We start from the raw sequence: 20,219 nt of genomic DNA, 5'->3' as shown, positions 1-20,219 counted from the left end.
CAATCCTTCCATCTCAGCCCCTGAGTAGCTGGGAATACGGGCACATGCCACCATGGTCAGCTAATTTTTTTTTTTTTTTTTTTTTTTAGAGACAGGGTTTTGCCATGTTTCCCATGGTCTTGAACTCCTGGGCTCAAGCGATTTGCCTGCCTTGGCCTCCCAAAGCCCTGGGATTATAGGCGTGAGTCACTGTGCCTGGCCTACTTCCTTCTTTGTGCTTCTTATGTTTGAATTTTTCATTTAAATTGTTAGTTTTATAATCAGAAAAATAAAAAAAAGATTATTTTCACTTTATAAAAACTGTTGATAAAATGTAAGAACTCTCCTCACGGAAGTTCACTTCCAGGTTTGTTAGGTATACTTAACCTCAGTCTCTCTTTCTCTCTCTGTCTCTCTCTTAAAATTCCCGTTATTCTTTTTCTTTTTTAAAAATGAGTGACATTAACCATTCTTTCACACATTTAAACTCTACTTTTTTTTTTTCTTTTTGTTTGCTTCTTCACCTTTGTTTTGCTTCACCCGAGTCAGTTCAAACCTCAGGCCCTTGGCATCCTCTACAGTGGCAGACTGAAGACTTGGAAATCTTCATCCTAGCCATATACACCCACCACCATCATCTAGGATGTTCCTGACCTTTATTTTACACTGTACTTTGGGGGTTTCTCGGAATCCAGGGACCTCTGGACTCATCTTGACAGCAAACAACATCATAGGCTTCAGTCCTTCCTTGAACTTTTCTCTTCCTCATGAAAAGATGACCTGTCTTATTTCTTCAGAGTTTTGCAAGAAGCTGGAGAGCTGATTGGCATATGCTAAGTTGAGTTAATGGCAAGTTGGGTATAATGGTTTATGGGCTGTATCTCCTGGAGGATATATTTACATAGTTTAGAGTGGCTGGAAATACCTTAACCCTGGAGAGTGGCTGACAGATGGAAGGGACTTAGTTCATGAGGCAGGTCAGGGAGAGATCTTTTTGGCCAGGTATACTTTGAGTATCTTCCAAAGCCCACCTTATAGGCAATGACCTCTTCTGCCAAAACATAGGACTGTGCAAACGCAGTGTGTAACTTCCTGAGTGACTGTGGTGAGGTCAGTCACGTTTCATTCTAAGTAGTAAGTAATGCAATCATATTCCCTACAGTTTCTGAGGCCCCACTGTGGCGTCAGGGTCTCCAGGTGCCACTGCTCTAGGGGAAAATATTCTTTCGAAATTTCCTTTTGGTACAAATGAGAGATTTGGTGGCTATGGCAGAACAGTCTTTGGCTGACAGAGTTAGGAAATGGTTCAATGAGCACACTCTAGAGGAACCTGAAAGGCAGTGACATGGATAAGGGGGTTGAGTGAACCCGTTCCACTAATCTCTGAGAGCTCATGTGAGAACCGGCCTGAGGGAGGAGGTAACATGAGACAGGAGTGACTCGAGGGGATCAGTAGTCACAGGCTTCCTGGTGTGAACTTTATAAAAACAGCACCCTCAAATCAACCATCCCCCTAGAAAAAAGAGGAATGAAAAAATCACCTTTTGGGGATGGTAAGCAGTAAGGTTTTAAGACTATGAGTAACAAAAATATGTAGTGGGTAAGTTGAGGCAAGGAGAGAAAGGAGAGAAGAAGGAGCTGCTGGGTGCATTTCAAAGCTATGCTCAGGAATTCAGGTTAAATATAACCAAACTCTTTCAAGCATCAGAAACTTCTCCCAGCTCCAACCTCTGCCAGCGGAATCTTACCAGGAGCCCAATACATGAAACAGATCAAAGCGGAGATATTCTGTTTTATCTTGCTAACTTTAAAGTTCGTATTAGTAGAGCAGTTAGTAGAGGAAGCTCTAGAACTGAGCATCCTCTTACCTTCAGGTATATGTTTTTAATAGCCGCCTCATTGAGCCCTCGCCACTGGTCTTCTTTGGCCTTGGCCTCCTTCAAGTCCACGAAGTAACCAGTGACCGGAGTCCGCCCGGAGTGGACTGGGGGCTTCCACTGGAGAACCAGTGAGTCTTTCCTGACTTCACTACACTTGAGACTGTGCGGTGGTCCTGAGAGAGAGAGAAAGCCAATGAGTAGAAATCATAACATAGAAAACTCGTCTCCACACGTTTAGAACCACTTGTAAGTCTTCAAGCTAATCTAACACTGGTGTTCTTTTTTCAAAATCTAGCTTTCCCATGAAAAATAAGTATTCCGTGGTCATTTCACATCGTTTTCATACTGCTCTACATCAGCCCACTGAGTCCCTTTAAGGGTGGCAGGTAGGTAAGGCCACTCTGAGATGCCTCTCAAAGGGTGGACCCAAAACCTCCCTTCAGGCCATTCTCAGGCCTGCATTAGTCTTAAAGACCTTTTATTGGAACAGTTTGATTTAGCTGCAGATTCATATTTTTTGATTTTTATTTTTAGACACAGGGTTTTGCCCTGTTACCCAGGCTGGAGTGCAGTGGTGTGATGGTAGCTCACTGTAACCTCGAGCTCCTGGGCTCAAGGGATCCTCTCACCTTAGCCTTCTGAGCAGCTGGACCTACAAGTGTGCACCACCACACCTGGCTAATTTTTTAAGTTTTTATAGAGATAGGGTCTCGCTGTGTTGACCAGGCTGGTCTTGAACGCTTGGGTTCAAGTGGTTCTTCTGCCTCAGCCTCCCAAAGTGTTGGGATTACAGGTGGGAGCCACCATATCTGGCACCCAGTTTCAGATAATTTTTGAGTGACAGCCTAAAATTTCCCCTTAATCTCAAATAGTATAAAGAAAGCAGCTCTATTTGATGGCATATGAATATAGAGAGTAATAGCTCTTTCAAAGGAAAAAGCATCACTCCCAATTGGAGGAAAATCTTCCCCGTAAAGAGTATGCGCAGCCCACAAATGGGTAAAAACAAATGATAGGTTATGGTTTACAAAATCCTTTTACCAAATTAAATATAATCAATCCTATGGGCCCTGCATCTGCACTAAATACTGCCAGGTACCTTATATTCATTTATCTCCCTCTTCCTTAAGACAATTAACAGAAAGCTCAGAGAAGCCAAGACACTTCATAACCCTCTGCAGGGAGAAAGCCAAAATGTGGCCTGTATGAATGCTATTTGCATTCTTGGCAAAGTCCAAACTACTAAGTGATTGCCTGTATCTTTGCATGACCACCAGCTGCTACGCAGGTGAAAAAATTTATTTTTTCCTTTCCTTTTTTTTTTTAAATAACAACTGACATCTAGCCAACCAATCAAAATCACCTGAAGTGACTCACAGTAGCCTGAAAGCCAACTTGTAGAAGGACATACTCTGTTATGCCATGCTTTGGTGTTGTGTAATTGATAGTTCAATATTTGTTTGGCCCTTTACCTTGGCTTCATGGCTACAAATGTGTGTCATGCTTGCCTTCTGATGTTTTGTATAAAGCTATATTTAAATATTAATACCAAATACCTCACATGAATGTGGCATGTTCTATTTTGCAAAGGGCTTTTACAACCATGATCTTGTGTCATCCTGAGAACCCAGGGAGGCATCTAGATTGGGAGCAGTATCCCTGCCCTACAGATGAGGAACTATGCTCTGCTGTTTCCTAGCAGCTCTAGTCTAGGGAAAAGCAGACCTAGTTTCCTACCCTAATTATGCTATTTGTTACCTCTGTGACCCTCTGGGCATCATTTAACCTGAGTGTCAATTTTTTCATCTGTAAAACAGGATGACAAAACATTCTTATTGCTTTCTTCCATAAGGGATTTCTTGAAGTGAGACTTGCTTTACACTACTCAGTAAGTCAAGGATGGGACTGAGAAGCCAGGATGTCAGGAGGGTGGAGGGCTGCCCCCTTCATTTCTTCTCTAAGTTGACAGCACTCACCTGCAACCTTTCTTTGTCAACTGCATCACTTTTTTTTTTAAAGACAGAGCCTCACTCTTATCCAGGCTGGAGCACGGTGGTGTGATCACAGCTCACTGCAGCCTTGACCTTGTGAGCTCAAGCAATCCTCCTGCCTCAGCCTCCTGAGTAGCTGGGACTACAGGCATGCACCATCATGCCCAGCTAATTAAAAAACATTTTTTAAGAGATGAGGCCTCACCACGTTGCCCAGCCTGGTCTTGAACCCCTGGGCTCAGGCAATCCCCCTGCCTCAGCCTCCCAAAGCACTGGGATTACAGGAATGAGCCACCGCACCCAGCCAACGACATCACTTTTGATCAAAAAAAATTTCTACAGGCCTGCTCGGAATTTCTTAGTCTCTAGTCGATTGCATTTCACTTTACTCAGGAATTGCAAGAATTTGAAAATAGACCCACTTTTATGCAGGTGGCAGAAAGGACTTAAGAAATACCAACTGGCCTCAAGGAACTACAAGGAAAGAGCAATGTGTTTGTCTCTCTCTATTTGCTGAAGTCGAGAGAGCACTCGAACTGCTCTTGGGTTTCTCTTGGAATCTTGTTATTCACACCTGACAGAGAAGTTCAGCAAAGGCAACGTGATGGTCTTCAAGGGCAAAGGGTTTCAAACAGAGGAAGCAAGTGGCACCAGGGACATAAAATCACCCACCGCACACCTTACTATTGCTAGTTTAAATCTTAACGGCTTAGTAAATTTGCATTCAATTTTTATTTTATTTTATTTTGTCTTTATAACTCTGTAAGAGTTATAAGCAAGGTAAGTTTCCCTCACCCCCATCCTCGCCCCACTTCCCACTTTCTTCCCTGCCCACCCAACCACTCCCTATGATGACCTCTGAAGGACAGTATTTGCCAGGTTCCAGGAACTTTCTTTTGGCTCAGAGTTTGGAAAATGCGTAGAGAGAAAGGGCTGGAAAAGTCAGTGCAGAGAGGCAAGCGGAGAGAGGTCAGCCTTAAACCCTAGACAGGTGTACGAAATCCATCCATGTGATATGATGAAGAGCTGGGAGGAGGGAGAAGGAGAGCCTAAGAAGCCACGTAGCTTGGGTATGGAGGGAGAGATTTTGGGGGGCTAATAAATGAGAACCTTCCCAGCAGCATAACAATATATGAGAACAAAGAAGTGCAGGGAGAAGCGTTTGAGAAATTTTGCTGTGGGATATAAATTGGATAACCTTTAAGTGGCCTTTCAGAAGCAAAAGCAAAGATTGGAATTCCTTTTAAACATTCATTTGCACTCAAGCCGGCTGCCTGTGCTAATCCTACTCCTCGCACAGGCTGAGCGATGAGGGCTCTAGGATTTACTGGGAACACAAGCATAAGGAATTTATACTCAGTTTTACATTGCTACCTATTATTTAATATTATCATTAAAATATTTTAGGTAAACACAAGGGGCCAAGAGAATTCTTTTCCCTTAAATATTGACCATATAGTACTTTGAATTTCATTCCAGGTTGTAGGTTCTCTTGGAGGAAATTCCGAGGTGCGGTGTGGAGGCAGGTGTCTGTGGTTTACCTGGGACGGCGATGGTCCACTCTTCACATTTGAAGCATTCGCTCACTGCAGAGGGCGCGCCCAGCCCAGCCATGTTCATGGCTGCCACTTGGAACTGATACACCATGTTTTCTTTCAAGTTGCTAATCTGCAACATTGACATCACAGATACTGAATGTTACAGGTTTGTTTTTTTCTACTTGTTGAACATTTTATTTATTTACCTTCCATGTCAGACACACCCTAGGGTGACCCTCAATGAGTCACACCCCTTTTGTAATCTCCTGGGTGTGGATGAAACCGTGACCTCCTTGTAGCCTACAATAGAATGTGGCAAAGGGATTGGGAGATCAAGTCCTGTGATTGTGTCACCCCATATGGCAAAGGAGAAAAGATATTATAGATTAGGGTCCCTAGTCAGCTGATTTGAGGTTAATTAAAAGGGAAATTATCCTGGATGGGCCTGATGTTATCAGGTAAGAACTCTTACAATGGGGTTCGGGCCCCTCCTAAAGAAAAACATGGTGCCAATGGCCTTGAGGAGGTAAATGTCACACTGAGAGCTGCCTACCCACTCACATTTGGAGAAAGGCAGCATCTAGGAGTGGAAGCCTCAGCCCTACAGCTGCAAGGAACTGAATTCTGCCAACAACCTGAGTGGGCTTGGAAGAGGAACTCAACATGAATGTGGCCCAGCTGATAACCGGATTGCAGCCCTGTGAGATCCTGAACAGAGGACCCTGCAACGCCGCGCCCAGACCCCTGACTCAAGGACACCGTGATACAACAAATGTGCATTGTTTTCAGCCACCGAGTCTGTGGTAATTTGTTATGTAGCAATAGAAAGCTAGGGCATGTACAGGTGAAATTTAAACGAGTTCTAAGCTAGGAATCAAAATGCTCAAGTTCTCATAATGTTTCTGCTCTTTACTGAGTGACCTAATATTTTCTGTATCACTCAGTAGGAATTGGGTTGTTGTGAGGGTAAATATACATGATAAAATAATAAATGTTAAAACATTTGCAAAATAGAAGTGATGGAATATATTAGTGTGAAAAACATTTGTAGGAAGCAGCAAACTATAAAATACGTAAAATGTGACCGACAAGAGATGGAAAATACAGTAAGAAAAAAATAACAGACATTTTCAACAGAGTATCAGATGCAAAAGAAGAGAGAGTTTGTAAACTGACAGAAAGTCAGAAGAAATTACACAGAACATGATGTGGAAAGACTCAAAAATGGGAAAGAGAGAAAAGTTGATTAATAGACATGGAAGATAGAATGAGAACATCAAACATATGTTTAATTAGTTTTGGGAGAAGTGCGGAGAGAGAGAAAACGAGGGAGAAACAATATTTTAGGAGATACAGAATTTTCTAGAAAGATCTTCTGAAAAATCCAACCCACAGATGAAAAATCCTCTTCCCCCTAAAATCCCGGGTAGATACATCCTTTTTAAAAACCCACATCTAGACCTATAGTATTTTAAGTATAGCACACCAAAGATAAAATGAACATATCAAAAGCTGTCCAAGAAAAAAGGCAAATTACCCTCAAACAAGCAAGCAGACCAAGAGTTGAATGTTGGCGGCAACAATGGGCCAGAAGATGGTGCAATTACATCTTCAAAGCACTTAATTAAAAGCAAATAAAATGGTAAATATATTGGTAAGTTGAATCTATAAAACAATAATCACATTGCTGTTTGGATTTTAAAAAGAATTAAAACACAGACACATACATACACAATAGCATACAAGTTGGGAAAAAGGTAAAGGGGTAAAGTTTTTAAGGCCCTTCTGTTTCTGAGACAAGAGTAAAACAAATGAAATAACTTCAGACTTTAAGTTGCACAGTCGCCAAAACCAAAGAAACTCGGAATCTATAACTTTTAAGGTAGAATAGAAGGAAAAATTGAATAATTTTAAAAAACGATTCAAAAATAATCAAAAAAGGACAGAAAATGAAACACAGAACAGGCCAGGTGTGGTGGCTGACGCCTGTAATCCCAGCACTTTGGGAGGCCGAGGCGGGCGGATCACTTGAGGTCAGGAGTTTGAGACCAGCCTGGCCAACATGGTGAAACCCTGTTTCTTCTAAAAATACAAAAATTAGCCAGGCGTGGTGGCACGTGCCTGTAATTCCAGCTACTTGGGAGGCTGAGGCACGGGAATTGTTTGAACCCAGGAGGTGGAGGTTGCAGTGAGTCAAGATCATGCCACTGTGCTCCAGCCTCAGGGACAGAGCGAGACTTTGTCTCAAAAAAAAGAGAAAGAAACACAGAACGGAAAGGACAAATACAAAGCACAAAATAAGATATTAGTTTTTTTTTTTTTTTTAAGTAATCAGTAATAGCAAACAAATGACAAAGACTGTCAGGGAGGAAAAACACAAAATTTAACTCCGTGCTATTTTTAAGAGACACATGTAAAGCAGAAAGTTTCAGAAAGATAGAAAGTTAAAGGATGAAAAGTTACATACCATGCAAACATCACCCCACCCCAAAACCCTAGTGTATCTATAGTAATAACAGGCAATATAGACTTTAAGGTAAAATGTATTCATAATGGTAAAGAGTCACTTTGTATCCATTTAAAAATATCACTTCAAAATTTATAAGGCAACATTTTAAATGAGTGAACTTTATGATGTGTGAATTATATCTTAATAAAGGGAGACTATCCTGCATTTTTTTCCTTCCTGTACTATCCTTGTCAGGTATTAGTATTAAATTAATTCTAGTCTCAGAATAATCTCACTCATGAACATAGAAGCAAAAATCCTAAACGATAATTGGCAAACAAAATCCAGGTGATATAAACAGAGTATATATAGTATCCAAGTTGAATTTATTCCAGGAATGCAAGGTAGTTTTAACATTAGACAATTACTAGAATATACCAAATTAAAATAAAAGGGAAAAAAATCATATAATCTTCTCAATAGACCCAAAAAGTGTTTTTGATAATTTTAATTAACTGTTGGCAAACGGGGAATAGAAGGAAACTTCCTTTAACCGATAATAGATGTCTACAAAACACCTGTAACACACAACACAGTATTTAATGGTGAAATGTTGTAAAATTTCCCTTTAAGATAACTATCAAGCCTAGAATGACCAACATCACCACTTTAAAAAAAAAGAAGAAAATTTGAGATGGTGTCATGCTGTGTTGCCCAGGCTGGTCTTGAACTCCTGGGTTGAAGCAATCCACCGCCTCAGGCTCCCAAAGTGCTGGGATTACAGGTGTGAGCCACCATGCCCCCAGCACCACCACTTTTATTCAATATAGTGCTAAAGTCACTATGCAGAAAGTAAGGTAAGAAAATGAAGTAAAAGTTATAAAATTTGGAAATGAAGAAGTAAATTGCCACTATTTGCAGATGATATGAATATACATAGACTCCAAAAGAACTTCAAGGTAACATTCAAATTATTTAAAAAATTTAACAAAAGACTACATATAATAATTATATGTGAAATCAATATATAAAAGTTATATTTCTCTTTACTAGCAATAAAAACTGATATAAAAATATACTGAAAATATATCGTCTCTATTAATAAATAACAAATGATATACAAACCTCTGTAGAGAATCGTAAAACTTTAATAAGAGGCTTTAAAAAGACCAAAACGAATGAAGAAAAATAACATGTTCGTGGATTAGAAGGTTCAATATTTTTTAAATGTCAATTATTCCTTAATTTTTTTATAGATTCAATGCATCCTCAATCAGAATTCTAATGGGTTTAGTTGGGTTGAATGTAAGTTTTTTTATTGTTGTTTTCTTTTGTTTTGTCTTACTTATTATTATTACTATTTTTTTTTTTTTTGGTAGAACTTGGGACCCTAATACTTAAATTTATATCAAGTGCAAAAGGCTAAGAGTAGCTCTGGAAAAAGAATAAACCAGGAGAACCTGATCTATCAGTCATCAACTTTACTATAAAGCTATAATTTTTCTTTCTTTCTTTTTTTTTTTTTTTTTGAGACAGGGTCTCGCTCTGTCACCAAGCCTGGAGTGCAGTGGTGTGATCTCAGCTCACTGCAACCTCCACCTCCCGGGTTCAAGTGATTCTCATGCCTCAGCCTCCTGAGTAAAAGGTATAAAAGTAGCTGGGATTACACACGAGAGCCACCACTCCTGGCTAATTTTTGTATTTTTAGTAGAGACAGGGCTTCACCATGTTGGCCAGGCTGGTCTCAAACTCCTGGCCTCAAGCGATCCCCCCACCTCGGCCTCCCAAAGTGCTGAGACTACGGGTGTGAGCCACCATGCCCGGCCTATAAAGCTATAATATTTAAATCAGTGTGACAGTCACCCACTGTTACACAAACAGACCAGTGGAACAGCATGGGAAGCACGAACACAGACTCACGCGTATAAGGAAACGATATATGATACAGATACCCCTGCAGAATAGCAGGCAGACGACAAACTTTTCTTTTTTTTTTTCTTTTTTTTTTTTTTTTGAGACGGAGTCTCACTCTGTCACCCAGGCTGGAGTGCAGTGGCGTGCGATCTTGGCTCACTGCAAGCTCCGCCTCCCGGGTTCATGCCATTCTCCTGCCTTAGCCTCAGCTGGGACTCCACCACTCCTGGGACTCCCGAGGAGCTGAGTGCCTGCCACCACGCCTGGCTAATTTTTTTGTATTTTTAGTAGAGACGGGGTTTCACCGTGTTAGCCAGGATGGTCTCAATCTCCTGACCTCATGATCCGCCTGCCTCGGCCTCCCAAAGTGCTGGGTTTACAGGCGTGAGCCACCACACCCGTCCCCAAACTTTTCAATAGATAATGCTGGGACAACTATGTCTCTGTGGGGGGGATTAATTTTGATGCTTAACTCACAGCATATAAAAATATAAAGGCGAATTAATGACAGAAATGTAAGTGGCAAAATAGTATAGCTTTTAGAATATAATCAACTACAGTACCTCCATGATCTTGGATTAGAGAAGGCATTTCACCACAAAGGCACAAAAATCACTAAGGACAAAGCATATGTTAGTAAATATGACTACAATGATTTTGACATTAAAATTAAAGTCAGAGAAGATGTATGTGACTTACAGACCTGCAAAGGATTTCTACTCATAACATGTAAAGAACTTTGCAAGTCAACAAGAATGCATTAGAAAAATGGGCAAAAACCTTGAACAGGCATAAAAGAGGATATCAAAATGGACTGTGTACATAGGAAAGGATGTTCAAACTCATTTGACACTCAAATTGTCAAAGCTGAAAATGTGTGAATAGACCAAGTGTTGGCAAGGATGCAGAGTGATGGGAATTCTCACACACTCTTCAGAAGACAGTATGGAATTATCTAGTAAAGTGGAAGATAAACAGATCCCCTGACCCAGCCATTCTACATTTAGGTGATCACCCAGAGAAACTGGTGCACATATGTAGCAGCAGATAGATGTATACAAAAATGTTCATAGCTACTTTGCTTGATGTAGCTAAAAATGCAAAAATACCCAAATAGCAATAAGAATTGAATGAAAGAATATATTGTGATATGAACACATAATGGAATACCATACCATATAGCAATGAAAAAGAATGAGTTATAGCCACATGCACTAACAGGGAAGAATCTTAAAAATACAATTTTGTATAAGCGCAGTGGCTCACGCTTGTAATCCCAGCACTTTGGGAGGCTGAGGTGGGCAGATCACTTGAGGCCAGGAGCGAAACTCCATCTCAAAAAAAAAAAAAAGCAACTTTGTTTTACACATTCTCAGCATGTGTGTGATATTTCATAAATTTCAAATGTTAAATTAAAAGAGCACGGTGTTGAGTTGGGGCAAGTGTCATCCCCGGCCTCACCCTGCTCTGAACCCTCAGGGCAGAGGATTCTGTGAGTGTTAAGAGGTGGTAGCTTGGATGTAGCTGATGAAGCTCTAGAGAAGAAAGTCATCAGCTAAGGCAACAGTGAGACTGTTCTGGTTCCCTTATGTGACCTGAGCAGTGGAGGCCCCCATGTAGAGGAGAACACATGTGAGGCCACCCTTTGTGGCCATCAAGCAACTATAACAAGCACCACTTCACAGTTGGTGAGCTGAGTCTGGCCATCAAGCCCATGTCCCTTCATCCGCTGTAATTTGGACATTGAAAGTTAAAAACCCAGCCGGCCGCGGTGGCTCATGCCTATAATCCCAGCACTTTGGGAGGCTGAGGTGAGCGGATCACTTGAGGCCAGGAGTTTGAGACCAGCCTGGCCAACATGGTGAAACCCTCTACTAAAAACAGAAAATTTAGCTGAGCATGGTGGCTTTCACTTGCAATCCCAGCTACTTGGGAGGCTGAGGCAGGAGAATCACTTTAACCTGGGAGGTGGAGTTTGCAGTGAGTTGAGATCACACTCCTGCATTCCAGCCTGGGGGACAGAGCAAGACTTCATCTCAAAAAAAAAAAAAAAAAAAAAAAGAAAGTTAAAAATCCAGAGTGTCATTAAATCCTGGGAATCTTTTTTTTTTTTTTTCCCTCAACTTGAGGGCTGCAGAAGGATCCTGGGACTCTTGAGGCTAGTGGCATATTAATTGTAGATATTTTGTAAGTTTTGAAAAAAAAATTAGTTTGTACAGTAAGCGCACATTTGATAGTAAATATTCTAGGAATTTATTATGCTTATGTGTATGAATCAGAAAATATAAATCCTGCCTGGTTAGCCAAACTACTTGTATTCACCACAGTATATTTTTCACAAGACTCATGCCACTGCAGACAATGGACTCTGGAGAAATGACGTGACTCTCTTACAGGGTGCTGGGTGTGTGCTTGCCTGGGCGTGCAAGCATAGCGTCATACATAGGACACGCCACACTACAGAAAGTCACATGCTTACCTTGTATGCCTCCTCACTGACAGCCTTGACATTGGCTTCTCTCCATTTTCCTGGTACCCCATCAATGACCTCGCGATAGTTCACATAATAGCCAGTAATTTCTGCCCCTCCAATCTTATCTGGTTGCTTCCATCCAAGAACCATTGAGTCACGAAAACTTTCAAGACAGGTGATATCACAGGGTGGAGATGGTGGTGCTGTAGCAATATGAATAGCTTGTGAGTAGGCAGAAATGCATTTATGATTCTATATATAAACATTTCCATGGGTGCCACATATGAGGGCACTAGATCTTGCAGTATAAAACTAAAATGCGAGGCTGATGATGAACTTGGCATTGAACTTGGTGAATGCAATGGACACAGTAAAAAGTACACTACAATTATTATTCCAAAGATAAAATGAACCTGTCCTAGCAAAATGGTACAATACCCTGAAAGAAAATGATTCTTTTCCCCATAAGAAGAAATATTTTTCCCAAGGTATAATTTTTGTTTCTTTATGTGGTTTAGTTTTCATTTGTTCCCTGAGGAAAATGGAATGTGTATATCAATTTCTGCTGCAATTTGCTTATTCAGAATTTCCATATATATATATATATATATATATATATTTTTTTTTTTTTTTTTTTTTTTTGAGATGGGGTTTCGCTCTTGTCACCCAGGCTTGAGTGCAATGGCACCATCTTGGCTCAATGCAACTTCTATCTTCTGGGTTCGAGCAATTCTCCTGCCTCAGCCTCCCAAGTAGTTGGGATTATAGGTGTGCACCACCATGCCCGGCTAATTTTTGTATTATTAGGAGAGACAGGGTTTCACCATGTTGGCTAGGCTGGTGTTGAACTCCTGACCTTAGGTGATCCACCCACCTCAGCCTCCCAAAGTGCTGGGATTACAGGTGTGAGTCACCACACCTGGCCCAGAATTTCCATATATTTCTCAAATGGTTAGCCTTTCACCATTCAGGCACACTTCCCCTTGTGAGACCTTACAACTACACAGCTCTGTCTGCACACAAGAAAAAAATTTACTCTAGAGCTCAGCTAAATGACAGCTTTAGAAAACATTTTTAAAAAACAGGCACAATCTGCTATGTGACTTTCTCTTAGTGTATAATACTTTTATCACATTATTTTTAATCTGATGTTGGAATATTTTTCATGTGGTACAATACTATACAGCTGTCACCATGTTTATCAGTGCTTAGCTAGAAAAATATGTGGAGGATATTTCAAAAGTCCTCCTTCATTTATGTGGCTTTGCTGATCAGCTTTTCACTCAACTACTGAAATTACAGTTTTCAATGAAGAGAGGGGGTGAAGTGGTGGAAAGAAATACATCTAGATATGCAATAACATCAAAGAGAATTTTCTGAATGTTTATTTGGATCATAGGAGATAAAGAAACTATCTCATTCTTACCCAAAAAGAGTATCAGAAGAATGAAGGCTTTTAAAATAAAATACATTTATCTCTTCTCCACTTACCAACCTCCTTTATTCTTCACATTTTAAAAAAAAGCTTTCTCTCTCTCCCTCTATTTCAGAACATTGTTGAATATGTGCTCTCAAATGAATATCTCCTCTCGAGTTGAGGGACAAAGAAAGGTGTCATAAAGCAGAGGAGGTTATAGAAGTTGGGGTGGGGTAGAAAAAAGAACTGGATGAGAGGCATTTAAAAATTGATCAGCACGTGCTCATCAGTTCATTTTTGTTTGATGGGAAAAACAACGTCTCCTAGGATATATTAGCCACAGGTACCAAATATCCTAATCAGATCATTCTTAGCCTACTGATAAATCATCTTAAATAAATCACTTCTGGGAATGAGGATCATATATCATACAATATAGCTATATGTGATTATAATTTTAACTTTTAAACTTTTCATGGTAACTCAAAGATATATTTATAGCTATTTTTTTCTTTTCTTTTTTCATTTCAAAAAGTAGTAGGTAAGTAGCTATTTAGATTATTATTATTTTAGAAATTTTTAATCTTTTTATATACTTTTTTTACTTAAAATATTTAATTTTCCAGTGTTGATTTTTCTTGCAAACTATTTAAATTAAATGTGAATAATCGCTTAATAATCTGAGGATGAGCAAGAAGGTAACAACTATGACCCTGGTACGATGTCACCTTCTTTGTGAGATCTTTCTCCTCTACATGTTCCAAACGTGACTATTTCAAAGGACCTCACACAGGCTAGCAGTACCAAGTCCTGCTCTCATATCGAATTCTCTTAGCCAAATGAGGCCAGAGGTGTATCTGCCTGACAAACCAAGAAAGGCTCTATAACCAAATTACTTGAAACATTCTAGCATCATTAAGCACCCAAAATGATGTGTACAAGCCAAACCCATAGACGATTACTTTTCCAAGTCATCAGGTGAAAGTACACATTTCAGATGGCTAGCTGAAAACACATACAACAAGAATGGACACTGATGAAAGCAAACATGGATGAAGGATGTGATGTAGACGATGAGAGGTGAGGACATTGATGGAGACGGATGGAACAGCTTCCCTTTCTCAACTCTCACCTCTGTCTGTCTTCTTTTTCAGGGGGTCAGACTTACTTTTCCCCTGAGGAGCCGCTTTCTGTGGTGGTGGGGTAAGCTCTTCCTGAACTGTTTCACTTACTTTACTCACTTCTGTTTGGCCCAGGTTTTGAGAGCTACTGGGTAGTGAAGGTTTGTTAGGTTTGCTGCCAAGCAAAGCATCTTTCTGGAAGGTTGGCGGGGAGGCTTCATGCACGCGCCCCCTGGAGGCGGTTAGTCCACCAGGCTCATCGCTCAGTGTGGGACACACATCTGGAGACACTCCTCCCCCTACAGTTGCCAGACAACAACAGAAACGCATTGAGCCCGGACAGAGTATCAGCTGCTCTTATAGGATAGAACAAAGAGAAAAACATTAGGACCACAAGCAGAACAAAAACAATCTTGGCTTAAAGAAAATCGCTCACATTTGCAAGAAATATGAAAAGACTACATTTCACACAATATACGCCAAGGAACATTTCAACTTCCCCGTATTCTGGAAAAAGAAGAAATGAGAACAAGGAAGCCAAAGATAGAATAGGAACCATTTCGATTTGCAGAACCCAAAGGGCTTTTAGTAATATATAAGGAAAAGCAAATCTTAGACACAAATATTGAGAGATGTAAGCCCTATTATTCAACAGAATGAAAAAAGGACGATAAAGTGCACAAGAGACATAATATTAAAGATCCTGATTTTATAACACCTCGAATTATGTGCAGTACTACAATGTACTGCACATAATTTATGTGCATTACAATAGTATTATGTGCATTACAATAGTAATGGTCTGTACCTCTCAACCTCAAAGAGACATGTTTAGAATGGTTCATATTATAAGGAATCTTCCTTCCTTCCTTTTCTTTCTTCTTTTTTTTTTTTTTGGAGTCTCACTCTGTCCCCCAGGCTGGAGTGCACTGGCGCAATCTCAGCTCACTGCAACCTCCACCTTCTGGGTTCAAACAATTCTCGTGCCTGAGCCTCCTAAGTAGCTGGGATTATAGGCATGCACCACCATACCCGGCTAATTTTTGTATTTTCAGTAGAGACAGGGTTTAGCCATGTAGGCCAGGTTGATCTCAAACTCCTGACCTCAAGTGATCCACCCGCCTTAGCCTCCCAACGTGCTGGGATTACAGGCATGAGCCACTGTGCCCGATCCCTATGTTATAAGGAATATGAAAAAGCAATATGAGATGCTAACTGAAGACAATCAATATTAAATCAGCTTTTTAAAAAACATGTGTTACTATATAATAAATTTCATTTTATTTATTTATTTATTTTAGACATAGGATCTTGCTTTGTTGTCCAGGGTGGAGTGCAGTGGTGAGATCATAGCTCACTGCAGCCTTGAACCCTTGGACTCAAGTGATCCACGTGCCTCAGCCTTCTGAATAGCTGGGACTACAGACATGCACCACCATGCCTGGCTAATTTTTTTTATTGTTATTTTTAGAAATGGGATTTCACTATGTTGCCCAAGCTGGTCTCAAACTCCTGGACTCAAGCAATCTGCCTGCCTCTCCCTCCCAAAGTGCTGGGATTACAGGTGTAAGCCCCCGTGCTCAGCCCACAAATATTATTTGTATTGTTTCTAACCACCTGGGTCCCTTTTCTACTTTATCCAAGATTGGGAGGTACATCACATACACACATATAATTACTTTATTACTGGTTTTATTCTGTTGGTTACTTTGCAAGCAAAGATGAAACATATGATTAAGCAATTACATGTGCCTTGCATGAATTTTAGAGGGGTTTATAAGAAGCATGTTAATGTTCTGTTAGCAAAAACAAGCCAGGCTCTGGCATAGACCAAATGGCTTTTAGGGACAAGATGATCTGTGTTATGGGTGATATACCACTTCATGGAATCGGAATGGCCCTTCACAGTCCCAGGATGAGCATGAAGTTAGAATGGAGTTTCACACAATGTGAAATATCTGAGGAAACTTGGGTTCGTGAAGATGAAAAGGCTATGGATGCACAGAATCTGGATAAGTGATGAAGGTCTGTAAAATGGCAGCTATGGAAGGTTAAACATCACCTAGAGTCAGAGAAAATGATCATCTAAGGATGCAATCATCCAGCAATATTGGAAGCTAAATAATTTCTGGAGAGGATGGTATCTTCCTTTCTAACATAGAAAAATCCATTTTTTCCCCATACAGTTATGCATAAGGAACTTACCAATAGCAGCTTTGACTTCAATAGCTTCTGAATCCTGGGAATATTCACTAAGTCCAGCTGCATTGACTGCTCTGACCCGGAAAATATAACTCTGACCAGTCACTAATCCATGACAAGTAAATCTAAAAGGAAAACAAGTTTAAAAAAATTTTCCTAGGAGGAAGATTAAGGAAGATGATTGTTAGCTTAATGGAGTGGATCTGGCTTTATGAAAACAATTCTTTTTTTTTTTTTGGTAATTTATTTTGAACAGAAATGGGGTCTTGCTGTGTTTCCCAGGCTAGTCTTGAACTCCTGGCCTCAAGCCATCCTCTCTCCCACCTCAGCCTCCTAAAGTGCTGGGATTACAGTTGTAAGCAGCATGCCCAGCTAATAATTCATTTTTTAAAGGAAGAAAAAGATGTAGAAAGATTCAGGTAATATACATACTTTAGACAAGAAGGTAACTAAGGCACTTTTCTAAACCCACTCTGTCAAAAAATGAGGAGCCCTGGTCTTCCCCAAATGCTCACCAGTAAAATAGGGATAATGATGCTTACATGATAATTTTCATGTAGAGGTTAGTTATAAAGTATATAAAGTACCTATATAGGGCCTGGCATATATGAGGTACTTAATAAATATAATTAGTATTAAAATTATTAGTATTAATATTATTATATATGTATATATAATAAATATATAATAATATATATGAGTTATACTCTAAAATTATTAGATATGTGTATATATGTATATATATAATTATATATATATGAGTTATACTCTAAAATATATATATATATATATATTTTGAGACAGAGTCTCGCTCTGTTGCCCAGGCTGGAGTGCAGTAGCGCAATCTCAGCTCACTGCAACCTCCAACTCCCAGGTTCAAGCAATTCTCTGCCTCAGCCTCCTGAGTAGCTGGGACTACAGGCACCCACCACCACGCCTGGCTAATTTTTTTGTATTTTTACTAGAGATGGAGTTTCACCATCTTGGCCAGGCTGGTCTTGAACTCCTGACCTCGTGATCCACCCACCTCGGCCTCCCAAAGTTCTGGGATTACAGGTAAGAGCCACCAAGCCCAGCCAACTCATATAAATTTTTTAACTTTTATTTTAGGCTCAGGGATACATGTGAAGGTTTGTTATATTGGTAAACTCGTGTCACAGGGGTTTGTTGACGGATTATTTCATCACCCAGGTAGTAAGCCTAATACCCAATTAATAATATGATCAATGACTATTTTAGGTATATAACTATGGCTGTAAGGCATTGGTGGCTCCTTGTCATAGAGGCCTAGTCACTGTCTCGCTGCATGCCAAGGAAGGTACTTACTTGGGAAATTACTATAGAATCTGAAGATAAGGTGAACAATGGATTCTAGAATTACCATTTAGATATGAAGATTCAACAATGAGGTGTGAATCCATGGGCAGTTTCATCCATAAAAACAACCTCACTCTTTTCATAGCTATTATGGCTGTAAATAGCTGTTTCATGAATCACTGTAACATTTGAATCCATCCTAAGGACTGCAGCCAGAGGAAATAACAGGTCTGCTAACGAAATCTATGACTATTCGCATGTTCAAGTATTTAACAAAGGAGCCATAATCTAGGCCAGTCCTTCAGTCTTTAGAGTCAGCTTGCTTCAGCAAAGATTTATTGAGGTCTCGGTGTTCCAGACACTGAGTTAGGTACTGTGGACAAAAGATGAACAAAAAATGGTGCCTGCCCTCTAGCAGCTCCTGCCTACGCACCACCAGCATTTCTAAATAGTCCCAGGAAAATGCTGGGTAACTCCAAGGAAAAATGAAATACACCAACAGGCTAAATGAATCTCTTGCAAAACATATTGTCTTCCCTAATTAATCATTTATCTCTACTCTCTCACGTTCTGCAAAACCAACTCATTCTATTGGGGTCCTAGGACTGAGAAGTGGTCCAAGCCAGAAGCTGCCAAACGAGTCTATTTGACAATTTCTGGGAGGGCAGCATCCCCCTCTCATATTGGTCTCTGGTCTGGGTGCAGATCAGAATTCACCATCAATGTGCAAAGCTGATTGATAAAATAGTTGAAAGCAAGGAAGAAACCGACCCTCTCCCCATTAGAAACAAATACAAAGAGGCAGCAAATTATTCTGAATGTCTTTGTTTTGGTGTTACTATGTCTGCGTAGCACTGGGTTTAATCATGTTGATGTCCAGAATCTGTAAAATTTCGATACTTTTTTCTCTTCATTTAAAATTCCTGGGTAATTTATGTTAAGTAGAGTATATTATATCCTCAGAATCTAATATCACGTTGCATATTAGATATAAAATCAGAGGGGTAAAAAAGGAAGAAGCAGCAAAAGCACTATGAAATGAACTCTTACAATAGCTGGCATTATGTGTTGCTAAGTGTTTAACATCATAAGTGAACCTTTTTAAAAAAGATGTATTGCATCTAATGTGTTCAATTTTAAATTCATTTAAATATCTAAAGTGTAATTGTTTTGTTTTGCTTGTTTGTTTTTTGAGACAGGGTCTTGCTCTGTTGCCCAGGCCAGAGTACAGTGTTGTGATCATAGCTCACTGCAGCCTTGATCTCCCAGGCTCAAGGAATTCTCCCACTTCAACCTCTTGAGTAGCTGGGACTACAGCACACCACCATGCTGGGCTGATTTTTGTATTTTTTGTAGAGGCAGGTTTTCGCCAGGTTGCCCAGGCTGGTCTCAAACTCCTGGGCTCAAGCAGGTCTCAAACTCCTGGGCTCAAGCAATCCGCCCACCTTGGCCTCCCAAAGTGTTGAGATTACAGGCATGAGCCACCACACCCAGCCTTGTTCTGTTTTGTTTTTTAGAGATGGGGTCTCCCTATGTTGCCCAGGCTGGCAGTGGCTATTTACAGGCCTGGTCATTGTATCCTACAACTTCAAACTCAAGCTGTAGTTGAACTCAAGTTGAACTCAAGCTCAAGGGATCCTCCCTCCTCAGCCTCCTGAGTAGCTAGGACTACAGGCCTGCCACTGCCTTGGCTTATTTAAAGTATAATGTTTTCTTGGTTTTTTTTCAGTTTGTAAAGATAGGGTCTCACTATGTTGGCCAGGTTGGTCTTGAAATCCTGGCTTCAAGCAATCTTCCCACCTCGGCCTCCGAAAGTGCTAGGATTACAGGTGTAAGCCACCACATCCAGCCAAAAAGTAAAATTTTAAAAAAAAATCTCCTCCATTGGATGTCTGTGTGCCGTATGTGTCTATGGCAGCTCCAGAGGCCATTGCCCGC

At 40.3% G+C, this 20,219-nt stretch overlaps 1 protein-coding gene across 4 annotated transcripts in view; it reads right to left on the bottom strand.

The window, feature by feature from the left end:
• Positions 1 to 20,219, bottom strand: part of MYOM1 (myomesin 1) — a 186,349-nt gene that overhangs the window by 51,362 nt on the left and 114,768 nt on the right. For 2 of the 4 annotated variants that reach the window (XM_055368518.2, XM_031003673.3), the window contains 5 exons: positions 16,968 to 17,089; positions 14,774 to 15,061; positions 12,231 to 12,427; positions 5,392 to 5,518; positions 1,848 to 2,032 (listed from right to left, as the gene is read on the bottom strand). In XM_055368518.2, coding sequence (XP_055224493.1) covers positions 1,848 to 2,032; positions 5,392 to 5,518; positions 12,231 to 12,427; positions 14,774 to 15,061; positions 16,968 to 17,089 — 919 coding nt within the window. The remainder of the gene's footprint in view (positions 1 to 1,847; positions 2,033 to 5,391; positions 5,519 to 12,230; positions 12,428 to 14,773; positions 15,062 to 16,967; positions 17,090 to 20,219) is intronic. The other 2 variants (XM_063699434.1, XM_031003674.3) reach the window with 1 other exon arrangement.

Source organism: Gorilla gorilla, chromosome 17, assembly GCF_029281585.2.
Source record: "Gorilla gorilla gorilla isolate KB3781 chromosome 17, NHGRI_mGorGor1-v2.1_pri, whole genome shotgun sequence".
NCBI lineage: Eukaryota > Metazoa > Chordata > Mammalia > Primates > Hominidae > Gorilla > Gorilla gorilla.
This window is presented reverse-complemented; position numbering and strand designations above follow the sequence as displayed.